The 15126-nt window shown below is 49.6% G+C and overlaps 1 protein-coding gene across 6 annotated transcripts in view; it reads left to right on the top strand.

Annotated features, from left to right (window-relative positions):
* Positions 1 to 15126, top strand: part of fntb (farnesyltransferase, CAAX box, beta) — a 63707-nt gene that overhangs the window by 16328 nt on the left and 32253 nt on the right. For 2 of the 6 annotated variants that reach the window (XM_052471424.1, XM_052471425.1), the window contains 6 exons: positions 947 to 1219; positions 1430 to 1450; positions 2829 to 2912; positions 7327 to 7413; positions 8573 to 8702; positions 12941 to 13073. In XM_052471424.1, the coding sequence (XP_052327384.1) occupies positions 947 to 1219; positions 1430 to 1450; positions 2829 to 2912; positions 7327 to 7413; positions 8573 to 8702; positions 12941 to 13073 (728 nt within the window). Of the gene's footprint in view, positions 1 to 946; positions 1220 to 1429; positions 1472 to 2828; positions 2913 to 7326; positions 7414 to 8572; positions 8703 to 12940; positions 13074 to 15126 lie in introns of all 6 variants that reach the window. The other 4 variants (XM_052471427.1, XM_052471429.1, XM_052471423.1 and 1 more) reach the window with 3 other exon arrangements.

Genomic DNA, 15126 nt, shown 5'->3' with positions numbered 1-15126 from the left:
ATTGCCCTCTCTGCCCCTCCAGTGTGTGTAACTCCCATTGCCCTCGCTGCCCCTCCAGTGTGTGTAACTCCCATTGCCCTCTCTGCCCCTCCAGTGTGTGTGTATAACTCCCATTGCCCTCTCTGCCCCTCCAGTGTGTGTGTATAACTCCCATTGCCCTCTCTGCCCCTCCAGTGTGTGTGTGTAACTCCCATTGCCCTCTCTGCCCCTCCAGTGTGTGTGTGTGTGTGTGTAACTCCCATTGCCCTCTCTGCCCCTCCAGTGTGTGTGTGTGTAACTCCCATTGCCCTCTCTGCCCCTCCAGTGTGTGTGTAACTCCCATTGCCCTCTCTGCCCCTCCAGTGTGTGTGTAACTCCCATTGCCCTCTCTGCCCCTCCAGTGTGTGTGTGTGTAACTCCCATTGCCCTCTCTGCCCCTCCAGTGTGTGTGTGTATAACTCCCATTGCCCTCTCTGCCCCTCCAGTGTGTGTGTAACTCCCATTGCCCTCTCTGCCCCTCCAGTGTGTGTGTAACTCCCATTGCCCTCTCTGCCCCTCCAGTGTGTGTGTGTGTGTAACTCCCATTGCCCTCTCTGCCCCTCCAGTGTGTGTGTGTAACTCCCATTGCCCTCTCTGCCCCTCCAGTGTGTGTGTGTAACTCCCATTGCCCTCTCTGCCCCTCCAGTGTGTGTGTGTGTAACTCCCATTGCCCTCTCTGCCCCTCCAGTGTGTGTGTATAACTCCCATTGCCCTCTCTGCCCCTCCAGTGTGTGTGTATAACTCCCATTGCCCTCTCTGCCCCTCCAGTGTGTGTGTAACTCCCATTGCCCTCTCTGCCCCTCCAGTGTGTGTGTGTGTAACTCCCATTGCCCTCTCTGCCCCTCCAGTGTGTGTGTATAACTCCCATTGCCCTCTCTGCCCCTCCAGTGTGTGTGTGTAACTCCCATTGCCCTCTCTGCCCCTCCAGTGTGTGTAAGTTCCTGGCGCGGTGTCAGAGTCCTACTGGGGGTTTTGCTGGAGGTCCATGTCAAGCTGCCCACCTGGCTCCCACCTACGCTGCTGTCAACGCACTCTGTATCATCGGCACCCAGGAGGCATACAACATTATCGACAGGTACTACAACATTATCGACAGGTACTACAACATTATCGACAGGTACTACAACATTATCGACAGGTACTACAACATTATCGACAGGTACTACAACATTATCGACAGGTACTACAACATTATCGACAGGTACTACAGCATTATCGACAGGTACTACAGCATTATCGACAGGTACTACAGCATTATCGACAGGTACTACAGCATTATCGACAGGTACTACAGCATTATCGACAGGTACTACAGCATTATCGACAGGTACTACAGCATTATCGACAGGTACTACAGCATTATCGACAGGTACTACAGCATTATCGACAGGTACTACAGCATTATCGACAGGTACTACAACATTATCGACAGGTACTACAACATTATCGACAGGTACTACAACATTATCGACAGGTACTACAACATTATCGACAGGTGCTACACCATTATCGACAGGTGCTACAACATTATCGACAGGTGCTACAACATTATCGACAGGTGCTACAACATTATCGACAGGTGCTACCGCATTATCGGCAGGTACTACAGCATTATCGACGGGTACAGGTGCTACCGCATTATCGGCAGGTACAGTTACTACAGCATTATCGACGGGTACAGTTACTACAACATTATCGACGGGTACTACCGCATTATCGGCGGGTACTACAGCATTATCGACAGGTACTACAGCATTATCGACAGGTACTACAGCATTATCGACAGGTACTACAGCATTATTGACGGGTACGGTTACTACAGCATTATCGACGGGTACGGTCACTACAACATTATCGACGGGTGCGGTCACTACAGCATTATCGACGGGTACGGTCACTACAACATTATCGACGGGTACGGTCACTACAGCATTATCGACGGGTACGGTCACTACAGCATTATCGACGGGTACGGTCACTACAACATTATAGACGGGTACGGTCACTACAACATTATAGACGGGTACAGTCACTACAACATTATAGACGGGTACAGTCACTACAACATTATCGACGGGTACAGTTACTACAACATTATAGACGGGTACTACAACATTATCGACGGGTACAGTTACTACAACATTATCGACGGGTACTACAACATTATCGACAGGTACAGTCACTCCAACATTATAGACGGGTACAGTCACTACAACATTATAGACGGGTACAGTCACTACAACATTATCGACGGGTACAGTTACTACAACATTATCGACAGGTACTACAACATTATCGACAGGTACTACAACATTATCGACAGGTACAGTCACCTCTGTTACTACAACATCAAAAGAAAGAAATGACATTAAACAACCAATTCTCGGGGTGCTTCCCGAGTGGCACAGTGGTCGAAGGCAGTGCTAGAGGCGTCACTACAGACCTTTTACTTCAAACTATTTGTCTCTTGTGTCTGCCAACCGAACGTTGTGACGACTGAGCGTGACACACGTGTTGCCACAGCAGCAATGTTTTATAGTAACCCCTCCCTCTTCTTCCCTCCTCCCTCCCTCTTCTTCCCCCCTCCCTCCCTCTTCTTCCCCCTCCCTCCCTCTTCTTCCCCCCTCCCTCCCTCTTCTTCCCCCTCCCTCCCTCTTCTTCCCCTCCCTCCCTCTTCTTCCCCCCTCCCTCCCTCTTCTTCCCCCCTCCCCCCTCTTCTTCCCCCTCCCCCCTCTTCTTCCCCCTCCCTCCCTCTTCTTCCCTCCTCCCTCCCTCTTCTTTCCTCTTCCCTACTTCCTCTTCCCTCTCAGGGAGAAGCTGCTCTCCTTCCTGTTCTCTGTGAAGCAGCCAGATGGCTCCTTTGTGATGCACATAGGAGGAGAGGTGGACGTCAGGTGAGACTAAGTTGAGCAGCCTTCCATCGCCATGGTTTCACTGTTAGTGGAGCAGACATCACTGATATGTGATAACAATGTTTCTCTCAGTCTCTTTCAAATCAAATTGTATTAGTCACATGCGCCGAATACAACAGGTGTAGGCCTCGCAGTGAAATGCTTACTTTCTCGTTCTGTCTCACGCTCTCTCTCTCTCTCGCTCTGTGTGTCTCGTGCTCTCAAAATGAAATGTTCTTTATTGGCATGATTTAACAATGTACATATTGCCAAAGCTTACTTTGGGGATTTGCAATATTAACAATTTAATCAACAATATTGTCAACCGTAACAACAATAAACGGACAAAATAACCATACACATTGAACAATAAGCACGAAGGACATTGGTCTGCATGTTGATTGGTCTGTCAGACACTGTCCCTCATCTTATGGCAGGCAGCATTGTAGTGCGCTTCCAACCCACATCTCTCTGTGTCCTCCCCCATCAGGACGGGTAGCCTATTCTCATCAGAGGGTTTCAAATTTGTGGAAATGAAACTCTCTTAATTGTTTTATATTTTTTTTACATTTTGTCAGGAAATGCAGCTCTGTTTCGGGTTCTGCTGATGGAAAAATGGCGCTGGAGGAGATGGCCTCCATTTTACGGTCTCCTAACCAATTGTGCTATTATGTGTTTTTTTTGTTGCGATATTTGTAATTTATTTTGTACATAATGTTTCTGCAACCGTATTTTACGACAGAAAAGAGCTTCTGGATATCAGGACAGCGATCACTCACCTCGGATTAGACACAGAGCTTCTAGATATCAAGACAGAGATCACTCACCTCGGATTAGACAAAGAGCTTCTGGATATCAGGACAGAGATCACTCACCTCGGATTAGACAAAGAGCTTCTATCAGGACAGTGATCACTCACCTGGGATTAGACAAAGAGCTTCTGGATATCAGGACAGTGATCACTCACCTGGGATTAGACAAAGAGCTTCTGGATATCAGGACAGTGATCACTCACCTGGGATTAGACAAAGAGCTTCTGCATATCAGGACAGAGATCACTCACCTCGGATTAGACAAAGAGCTTCTGGATATCAGGACAGCGATCACTCACCTGGGATTAGACAAAGAGCTTCTAGATATCAGGACAGAGATCACTCACCTGGGATTAGACAAAGATTTCTTCAACAACAACAAGCAGGACTCACACGATATTCTCCAAACACCCCACAGGACAGACATCGCAATTATTCGCAAAAGGAAGCGACGCAGAGGAAGAGGAGCCGGATGCCTCGTCCGGGCCCGCAGAAGACAACTAGGAAAGCTGCCGTTACCGTCAATATTACTGGCCAACGTGCAATCATTGTACCTCGTCTAGTTTATTGTCCAATCACGAATATCCTACCAACGGGACATAAAAAAGCTGTAATACCCTATGTTTAACGGAATCGTGGCTGAATGATAACATGGATATTCAGCTAGCGGGGGGGGACTGCATATTTGAAACAGCTGGTGCACGAAATCTAAGGAATTCTCTAGATTTTGCTCGTTGAGTATATTGTGATAAACTGCAGGCCACACTGCTTGCCTAGAGTTTTCAGCTATACTTTTCGTGGCTGTTTATTTACCACCACAGACAGATGCTGGCACTAAGACCGCACTCAGTCAGCTGTATAAATGTGCAACTAAAGGGGGAAAAAATTCTAGATAACCTGTACTCCACACACCACAACTCTATCCTCCAGATTCCTGCTAACAAGCAAACATTAAAGCAGGAAACACAAGTGACTCGATCAATAAAAAAGTGGTCAGATGAAGCAGATGCTAAACTACAGGACTCTTTTGCGATCACAGACTGGAATATGTTCCGGTATTCTTCTGATGGCATTGAGGAGTACACCACATCAGTCACTGGCTTTATCAATAAGTGCATTGAGGACGTCGTCCCCACAGTGACTGTACGTACATACCCCAACCAGAAGCCATGGATAACAGGCAACATTCGCACTGAGCTAAAGGCTAGAGCTGCCGCTTTCAAGGTGTGGGACTCTAACCAGGAAGCTTACAAGAAATCCTGCAATGACCTGCGACGAACCATAAAACATGCAAAGCATCAATACAGGACTAGGATTGAATCATACTACAACTGCTCAGACACTCGTCGGATGTGGCAGGGCTTGCAAACTATTATAGACCACAAAGGGAAGCACAGCCGCGAGCTGCCCAGTGACACAAGCCTTCCAGACGAGCTGAATCACTTCTATGCTCGCTTCGAGGCATGCATGAGAGCATCAGCTGTTCCAGACGATTGTGTGATCACGCTCTCCGTAGCCGACGGGTCAACATTCACTCTGTGGGGCCAGATGGATTACCAGGACGTGTACTCTGCTCCGGGCATGTGCTGACCAACTGGCAGGTGTCTTCACTGACATTTTCAATGTCCCTGATTGAGTCTGTAATACCAACATGCTTCATGCAGACCACCATAGTCCTTGTGCCCAAGAACACAAAGGCAACCTGCCTAAATGACTACAGACCCGTAGCACTCACGTCTGTAGCCATGAAATGCTTTGAAAGGCTGGTAATGGCTCACATCAACACCATTTTCCCAGAAACCCTAGACCCACTCCAATTTGCATACCGCCCAAACAGATCCACAGATGATGCAATCTCTATTGCACACTGCCCTTTCCCACCTGGACAAAAGGAGCACCTATGTGAGAATGCAATATCATTGACAACAGCTCAGCGTTCAACACCATAGTGCCCTCAAAGCTCATCACTAAGCTAAGGACCCTGGGACTAAACTCTCCGTCTGCAAATGGATTCTGGACTTCCTGACGGGCCTCCCCCAGGTGGTGAGGGTAGGTAGCAACACATCTGCCACACTCATCCACTGGAGCTCCCCAGGGGTGCGTGCTCAGTCCCCTCCTAACTCCCTGTTCACCCAGGACTGCATGGCCAGGCACAACTCCAACACCATCATTAAGTTTGCAGACGACACAACAGTGGTAGGCCTGATCACTGACAACGACGAGACAGCCTATAGGGAGGAGGTCAGAGACCTGGCCGGGTGGTGCCAGAATAACAACCTATCCCTCAACGTAACCAAGACTAAGGAGATGATTGTGGACTACAGGAAAAGGAGGACCGAGCACGTCCCCATTCTCATCGACGGGGCTGTAGTGGAGCAGGTTGAGAGCTTCAAATTGCTTGGTGTCCACATCAACAACAAACTAGAATGGTCCAAACATGGTCTCTCTCGTTATCTCTTTCTTGGTCTCTGTGTTGTAGCAGTACGTACTGTGTATTAAGCCCCACCCCTCTCTCTCTGTGTTGTAGCAGTACGTACTGTGTATTAAGCCCCACCCCTCTCTCTGTGTTGTAGCAGTACGTACTGTGTATTAAGCCCCACCCCTCTCTCTCTGTGTTGTAGCAGTACGTACTGTGTATTAAGCCCCACCCCTCTCTCTCTGTGTTGTAGCAGTACGTACTGTGTATTAAGCCCCACCCCTCTCTCTCTGTGTTGTAGCAGTACGCACTGTGTATTAAGCCCCACCCCTCTCGGTGTTGTAGCAGTACACACTGTGTATTAAGCCCCACCCCTCTCTCTCTCTGTGTTGTAGCAGTACGCACTGTGTATTAAGCCCCACCCCTCTCTCTCTCTCTGTTGTAGGAGTACGTATTGTGTATTAAGCCCCACCCCTCTCTCTCTGTGTTGTAGCAGTACGTATTGTGTATTAAGCCCCACCCCTCTCTCTGTGTTGTAGCAGTACGTACTGTGTATTAAGCCCCACCCCTCTCTCTGTGTTGTAGCAGTACGTACTGTGTATTAAGCCCCACCCCTCTCTCTGTGTTGTAGCAGTACGTACTGTGTATTAAGCCCCACCCCTCTCTCTGTGTTGTAGCAGTACGCACTGTGTATTAAGCCCCACCCCTCTCTCTCTCTGTGTTGTAGCAGTACGTACTGTGTATTAAGCCCCACCCCTCTCTCTGTGTTGTAGCAGTACGTACTGTGTATTAAGCCCCACCCCTCTCTCTGTGTTGTAGCAGTACGCACTGTGTATTAAGCCCCACCCCTCTCTCTCTGTTGTAGGAGTACGTACTGTGTATTAAGCCCCACCCCTCTCTCTCTCTCTGTTGTAGCAGTACGTACTGTGTATTAAGCCCCACCCCTCTCTCTCTCTGTTGTAGCAGTACGTACTGTGTATTGAGCCCTACCTCTCTCTCTCTCTCTGTGTTGTAGGAGTACGTACTGTGTATTAAGCCCCACCTCTCTCTCTCTCTCTCTCTCTCTCTCTCTCTCTCTCTCTCTCTCTCTCTCTCTCTCTCTCTCTTTCTTTCTCTCTTTCTCTCTTTCTCTCTTTCTCTCTTTCTCTCTTTCTCTCTTTCTCTCTCTCTCTCTCTCTCTGTGTTGTAGGAGTACGTACTGCGCTGCGTCGGTGGCGTCTCTCACCAACATCATGACACCCACTCTGTTCCAGGACACTCCCACGTGGATTGTCAGGTACTGTAGTATAGCGCTCAGCCAGACCACTTATTTCATGTCTGTCTGTCGAACTGGTGTTCCTTTTTGATAATTAACATTTCCGTTACATCAGAAGAATAGGACAGTCATACTGTGAGTTAAATGGACTGTAATAATTACAATGGTTTGGTCCCCTGTACTTTGGGAAAATAACTTCGTAGTGATCATGTGTTTACACCGTTCTGTAGAAAGACAGTGAATGCCTACCATGTTCTCTTCCTCATGCCTACCATGTTCTCTTCCTCATGCCTACCATGTTCTCTTCCTCATGCCTACCATGTTCTCTTCCTCATGCCTACCATGTTCTCTTCCTCGTGCCTACTCACTCTCTGCTACCGTGATGTCTCCTTCCTGTCTTCCTCATGCCTACCCACTCTCTGCTACCATGTTCTCTTCCTCGTACCTACCCACGCTCTGCTATCATGTTCTCTTCCTCATGCCTACCCACTCTCTGCTACCATGTTCTCTTCCTCATGCCTACCCACGCTCTGCTACCATGTTCTCTTCCTCATGGCTACCATGTTCTCTTCCTCGTGCCTACCATGTTCTCGTCCTCGTGCCTACCCACTCTCTGCTACCGTGATGTCTCCTTCCTGTCTTCCTCATGCCTACTCACTCACTGCTACCATGTCTCCTTCCTGTCTTCCTCATGCCTACCCACTCTCTGCTACCATGTTCTCTTCCTCATGCCTACTCACTGTCTGCTACCATGATGTCTTCCTCATGCCTACTCACTGTCTGCTACCATGATGTCTTCCTCATGGCTACTCACTGTCTGCTACCATGATGTCTTCCTCATGGCTACTCACTGTCTGTTACCATGATGTCTTCCTCATGCCTACTCGCTGTCGGCTACCATGTCTTCCTCATGCCTACTCACTGTCTGCTACCATGATGTCTTCCTCATGGCTACTCGCTGTCTGCTACCATGATGTCTTCCTCATGCCTACTCACTGTCTGCTACCATGATGTCTTCCTCATGGCTACTCACTGTCTGCTACCATGATGTCTTCCTCATGGCTACTCACTGTCTGCTACCATGATGTCTTCCTCATGCCTACTCGCTGTCTGCTACCATGTCTTCCTCATGCCTACTCACTGTCGGCTACCATGTTGTCTCCTTCCTGTTCTCCTCCAGCTGTCAGAACTGGGAGGGGGGTCTCGGGGGCGTCCCTGGGCTAGAGGCCCATGGAGGGTACACCTTCTGTGGGACGGCTGCCATGGTCATCCTGGGGAAGGAGCACATGCTGGACCTCAAGTCTCTGCTGGTGAGTCACCAACATCACAGGTTCCACGTCTTGTTTCCTTTGGTTCTGATTTGTGTAATGGACGATAACACTTTACATCATTTTGAACAGGGAGGCTTTGAGCCAAGCATTGCTTTCAGTTCTATCCAGACCTAAAGTCTCTACCTCTCCTCTTTTCTGAACTGAGTCAACCATTCAGCTACAGCCATGCTTTCAGTTCTATCCAGACCTAAAGTCTCTACCTCTCCTCTTTTCTGAACTGAGTCAACCATTTAGCTACAGCCATGCTTTCAGTTCTATCCAGACCTAAAGTCTCTACCTCTCCTCTTTTCTGAACTGAGTCAACCATTTAGCTACAGCCATGCTTTCAGTTCTATCCAGAACTCCACTCACACATCCAATGTCTCTCTGCAGAGGTATCCCATGTCACTACTTCCCCTGATAACCCATTTTCTTGATCAGCATTTGACTGAAGTGATGAGGCTGCGCAGAGGCCTGTCGGTCAGAAGTTGTACACTATATAGGGAAGAGGGTGCCATTTTGGACTCCGCACAGGTCTGTAAAGAGACCCCATGGGCTGACGTGTAGATCACTCTCCCAAAACTACCAGAACAGTAGGAACCAGTCCTCACCCCTCTGGCCACCAGTCCTCACCCCTCTGGCCACCAGTCCTCACCCCTCTGGCCACCGGTCCTCACCCCTCTGGCCACCGGTCCTCACCCCTCTGGCCACCAGTCCTCACCCCTCTGGCCACCAGTCCTCACCCCTCTGGCCACCCGTCCTCACCCCTCTGGCCACCAGTCCTCACCCCTCTGGCCACCGGTCCTCACCCCTCTGGCCACCAGTCCTCACCCCTCTGGCCGCCGGTCCTCACCCCTCTGGCCGCCGGTCCTCACCCCTCTGGCCACCAGTCCTCACCCCTCTGGCCACCGGTCCTCACCCCTCTGGCCACCAGTCCTCACCCCTCTGGCCACCAGTCCTCACCCCTCTGGCCACCAGTCCTCACCCCTCTGGCCACCAGCCCCCCACCAACGCTCTGGCCACCAGTCCTCACCCCTCTGGCCACCAGTCCTCACCCCTCTGGCCACCAGTCCTCACCCCTCTGGCCACCAGTCCTCACCCCTCTGGCCACCAGTCCTCACCCCTCTGGCCACCAGTCCTCACCCCTCTGGCCACCGGTCCCCCAACGCTCTGGCCACCAGTCCTCACCCCTCTGGCCACCGGTCCTCACCCCCTCTGGCCACCAGTCCTCACCCCTCTGGCCACCAGTCCTCACCCCTCTGGCCACCAGTCCTCACCCCTCTGGCCACCAGTCCTCACCCCTCTGGCCACCAGTCCCCACCCCTCTGGCCACCAGTCCTCACCCCTCTGGCCACCAGTCCTCACCCCTCTGGCCACCAGTCCCCACCCCTCTGGCCACCAGTCCGCACCCCTCTGGCCACCAGTCCGCACCCCTCTGGCCACCAGTCCGCACCCCTCTGGCCACCAGTCCGCACCGCTCAGCACAGCTCTCAGAACAGGTCCTATTCACTAGACATTAAACAGAAGAGAACTGACAAACAGGGAGGGAATTTGTTCTATAAGAATGTTTTTGTTTTCATATTTTTTTTAAACTAAAGCTGTAATTGCAGTTGGAGAGTGAAACCTGTCACGTTTCCTTCCTCAGCTTCAGAAACAGAGACACGACTGAGGACTCCAGCTGGTACTTAAACCAATTCCATAATGATTCAGTCCAGTCCTCGTGCTTTGGAAAGATTCCCAATTAGCCGTTGCTATAGCAACCACGTCCACATTTTTCAGTTTGCAAATATCAATTCATGTTAGACCCTCTCTGATAGGAACCTCATGGGGTTTCATCATCTGGCTAGTTCTAAGGATGGATGAAACTCCATCCGCTCTCACTGTGTACGCTGCACGGCATTTACACTATGGCTGGTTTGGATAGAAAATGGCTGCCTTCCTGGGACTGTAGGGAAAATGGCGTCAGTTTCTCTCATTGTGATGAGGCTCTTTAGTGATAATAACACCACCCTTACTCTGTCTTCTCTTACTGCCTCTCTCCTGCTGTACTCTCTCTCCTCCTTCTCCTCTCTCTGTCCTCTCTCCTCCTTCTCCTCTCTCTGTCCTCTCTCTCCTTCTCCTCCTCTCTCTGTCCTCTCTCTCCTTCTCCTCCTCTCTCTGTCCTCTCTCTCCTTCTCCTCTCTCTGTCCTCTCTCTCCTTCTCCTCCTCTCTCTGTCCTCTCTCCTCCTTCTCCTCTCTCTGTCCTCTCTCTCCTCCTTCTCCTCTCTCTGTCCTCTCTCCTCCTTCTCCTCTCTCTGTCCTCTCTCCTCCTTCTCCTCTCTCTGTCCTCTCTCTCCTTCTCCTCCTCTCTCTGTCCTCTCTCTCCTTCTCCTCCTCTCTCTCCTTCTCCTCCTCTCTCTCCTTCTCCTCCTCTCTCTCCTTCTCCTCCTCTCTCTCCTTCTCCTCCTCTCTCTCCTTCTCCTCCTCTCTCTCCTTCTCCTCCTCTCTCTCCTTCTCCTCCTCTCTCTCCTTCTCCTCCTCTCTCTCCTTCTCCTCCTCTCTCTCCTTCTCCTCCTCTCTCTCCTTCTCCTCTCTCTCTCCTCCTCTCTCTCTCCTCCTCTCTCTCTCCTCTCTCTCTCTCCTCCTCTCTCTCTCCTCCTCTCTCTCTCCTCCTCTCTCTCTCCTCCTCTCTCTCTCCTTCCTCTCTCTCCTTCCTCTCTCTCCTTCCTCTCTCTCCTTCTCCTTCCTCTCTCTCCTTCCTCTCTCTCCTTCTCCTTCCTCTCTCCTTCTCCTTCCTCTCTCTCCTTCTCCTTCCTCTCCTTCTCCTTCCTCTCCTTCTCTCTCTCTCTCCTCCTCTCTCTCTCTCCTCCTCTCTCTCTCCTCCTCTCTCTCTCCTTCTCCTTCTCATCCTCCTCCTCTCTCTCTCCTTCTCCTTCTTATCCTCCTCTCTCTCTCTCCTCCTCTCTCTCTCCTCCTCTCTCTCTCCCCTTCTCCTTCTTATCCTCCTCTCTCTCTCTCCTCCTCTCTCTCTCCTCCTCTCTCTCCTCCTCTCTCTCTCCTCCTCTCTCTCTCCTCTCTCTCTCTCTCCTCCTCTCTCTCTCCTCTCTCTCCTTCTTCTCATCCTCTCTCCTTTTCCTCCTCTCTCTCTCCTTTTCCTCCTCTCTCTCTCCTTTTCCTCCTCTCTCTCTCCTTTTCCTCCTCTCTCTCTCCTTCTCCTCCTCTCTCTCTCCTTTTCCTCCTCTCTCTCCTTTTCCTCCTCTCTCTCCTTCTCCTCCTCTCTCCTCTCTCTCCTTCTCTCTCCTCTCTCTCCTTCCCCTCCTCTCCTTTTCCTCCTCTCTTTCCTTCCCCTCATCTCCTTCTCCTCCTCTCTCTCCTTCACCTCATCTCCTTCTCCACCTCTATCTCCTTCTCCACCTCTATCTCCTTCTCCACCTCTCTCTCCTTCTCCTCCTCTCTCTCCTTCTCCTCTCTCTCCTTCTCCTCCTCTCTCTCCTTCTCCTCCTCTCTCTCCTTCTCCTCCTCTCTCTCCTTCTCCTCCTCTCTCTCCTTCTCCTCCTCTCTCTCCTTCTCCTCCTCTCTCTCCTTCTCCTCCTCTCTCTCCTTCTCCTCTCTCCTTCTCCTTCCTCTCTCTCCTTCTCCTCTCTCCTTCTCCTTCCTCTCTCTCCTTCTCCTTCCTCTCCTTCTCCTCCTTCCTCTCTCTCTCCTCCTCTCTCTCTCCTTCTCCTTCTTATCCTCCTCCTCTCTCTCTCCTCCTCTCTCCTCTCTCTCCTTTTTCTCCTCTCTCTCCTTCTCTCTCCTCTCTCTCCTTCTCTCTCCTTCTCTCTCCTCTCTCTCCTTCACCTCATCTCCTTCACCTCATCTCCTTCACCTCATCTCCTTCACCTCTCTCTCCTTCACCTCTCTCTCCTTCTCCACCTCTCTCTCCTTCTCCACCTCTCTCTCCTTCTCCTCCTCTCTCTCCTTCTCCTCCTCTCTCTCCTTCTCCTCCTCTCTCTCCTTCTCCTCTCCGCTCTCTCCTCTCTCTCTCCTCTCTCTCTCCTTCTCCTCTCTCTCTCCTTCTCCTCTCCGCTCTCTCCTCTCTCTCCGCTCTCTCCTCTCTCTCCGCTCTCTCCTCTCTCTCCACTCTCTCCTCTCTCTCCGCTCTCTCCTCTCTCTCCACTCTCTCCTCCTCTCCTCTCCTCCTCTCCTTCTCCTCCTCTCTCTTTCTCCTTCGCCTCCTCTCTCTCTCTCCTCTCCTCCCTTCTCCTCCTCTCCGTAGCGGTGGGTGGCCAGCAGACAGATGAGGTACGAGGGAGGGTTCCAGGGTCGTTGTAACAAACTGGTGGACGGCTGCTACTCCTTCTGGCAGGCTGGGCTGCTGCCACTGCTACACAGAGCCCTCTTCAAAGGAGGTAGGTGTAGTAACCACATTTTAGGGTTTAGCTAGCTACAGTATGAACTCACTGGTTTAAGTTGCTCTGGATAAGAGTTAATGACTAAATGACTAAAACGTAGTTATGTCTGTGTGATATGACCTAAAAATCATATCTACTTGTTTTTATAACTTATAGGCAATTCACCATATATAGAGATATAGATGTAGAGAGAGATAGATGTATAGAGAGATAGATGTATAGAGAGATTAATTTCTAATGAATACATTTTGTTGTACAATTTAAAGGTAATACACTGCATTTTAAAACGGTAAACACTACTCTAATGAGATCAGGACTTGTGACGTCTTCCATAAACACCCCACTAATAATTAAATTATTTTATCAAAATAGTTTGTTTTTGCAATAAATCACTGATCTGGGTTTCAAGTCTGTTTATGAAAATGCACTTTTTAATTTTATTTGTACAAATTTATCTAGAACCATTCATAGTGCCTCTTCGTTCACTAATAATAACTGACTTCTTGTAGCAGGCATTAGGCTGTAGAAAACTAACACCGGTCTCATCAACAACCTCTCAAGCCCACGTGCTAGTGAGTAGCCAGCTCATCTTTGAATATTTGAACTTGAATCTATTTGCTAGCTAACAAGGTTTGCCCTGGTGATTTATGAACACACACTGCAGTCCGTCTCCAACTGTTTTCAACAACATGTTAGCCTGTCCACTTTGTTGAGATGTTGGCCTACCTTATGTCTCAGAATGAGAACGATTTGCCAATTCCTTAGTTAAGTGTGTTTTATGCTTATTGCACATATATAAAACACAGACTACACACCTCGTATAACAGTCTAAAAGGCTGCTAGCGGTACGTGGTACCCCAAAGCCGCCTGCGACAAACTGAGCATTCATTTTCCATAATCAATGTACAGTGATACTCTGTGCACAGAGCAGACACTACTAAAACCAATGTGAGGAGTTGAGACACATAAAGGGTATCATTAGAAAAGGTTACTTCTCCTCCCTTACAGTAAAATCATGTTTCAATGTGTTTCGGTGTCCAGATTCTGTTGGACCAAATCTCAAATCCCAATAACGAGTTGAAACCGCTTGTTAGAGAGGAAGATGAGATCTCTCAACTTTGTTGGCGTGAGAGGCAGGGGGCTTGGCGTGAGAGGCAGGGGGCTTGGCGTGAGAGGCAGGGGGCTTGGCGTGAGAGGCAGGGGGCTTGGCGTGAGAGGCAGGGGGCGTGAGAGGCAGGGGGCTTGGCGTGAGAGGCAGGGGGCTTGGCGTGAGAGGCAGGGGGCTTGGCGTGAGAGGCAGGGGGCTTGGCGTGTGTAAACCATGGGTTTAAATAAAGCCAATGCGTTTCTATGGGTTTATTATGGACCTGAGCTTGTCGCCTGTCTTCCCATCTTTAGGACAACGACTCCCGTTGTTAGGGTGGAGACGTGCATCTCATCATTCTATATTATCTCTGGTGTGAATGGGAAGGTGCACAGAGGAGCGAAAGAGACGAGACCAAAAATACAACCGGAGAACAAGCGGACGTAAACACTCTCATAAAAATAACAAAAATAACAATACCTTGATTCTCGCTGTACCAGGCATTTTGGAATATCCTGCAAAAAAATGTAAATTTTGAATTAATTGAATGAGTTTGATACATCGCCCAGCCCTGCGTGTCACAAAAACCGGTACAGAGACTTTAGAAGGATTTTAAACCTCTAGACTTTTTATTGTTACATTTAGATTTGTTACAGCCTGAATTTAAAATGTATTAAATGTATTTTTGTTGGTCTCTAGCCTACACACAATACCCCATAATATCTGTTTTGTAGGCAGATTATTCAGTACAAGAGCAAGGGAACGTTGATACGGTCTTCATTGGGTAGCATGTACGTAGCATGTACGTAGCATGTACGTAGCATGTACGTAGCATGTACGTGGCCTCGTTATTGTATTGTTTTATTTCTGAAACATACGATATACATGCAGGGAAGCCGCTCAACGACACCACACCAGTCATCCAACAGCCTCGTTATTGTTGCTCTTTAATTATTATTTTTTTTA

This window comes from Oncorhynchus keta, chromosome 19 (genome assembly GCF_023373465.1).
Source record: "Oncorhynchus keta strain PuntledgeMale-10-30-2019 chromosome 19, Oket_V2, whole genome shotgun sequence".
Lineage (NCBI taxonomy): Eukaryota > Metazoa > Chordata > Actinopteri > Salmoniformes > Salmonidae > Oncorhynchus > Oncorhynchus keta.
The sequence above is the reverse complement of the archived record's forward strand: the minus strand, read 5'-3'. Positions and strand labels throughout refer to the sequence as shown.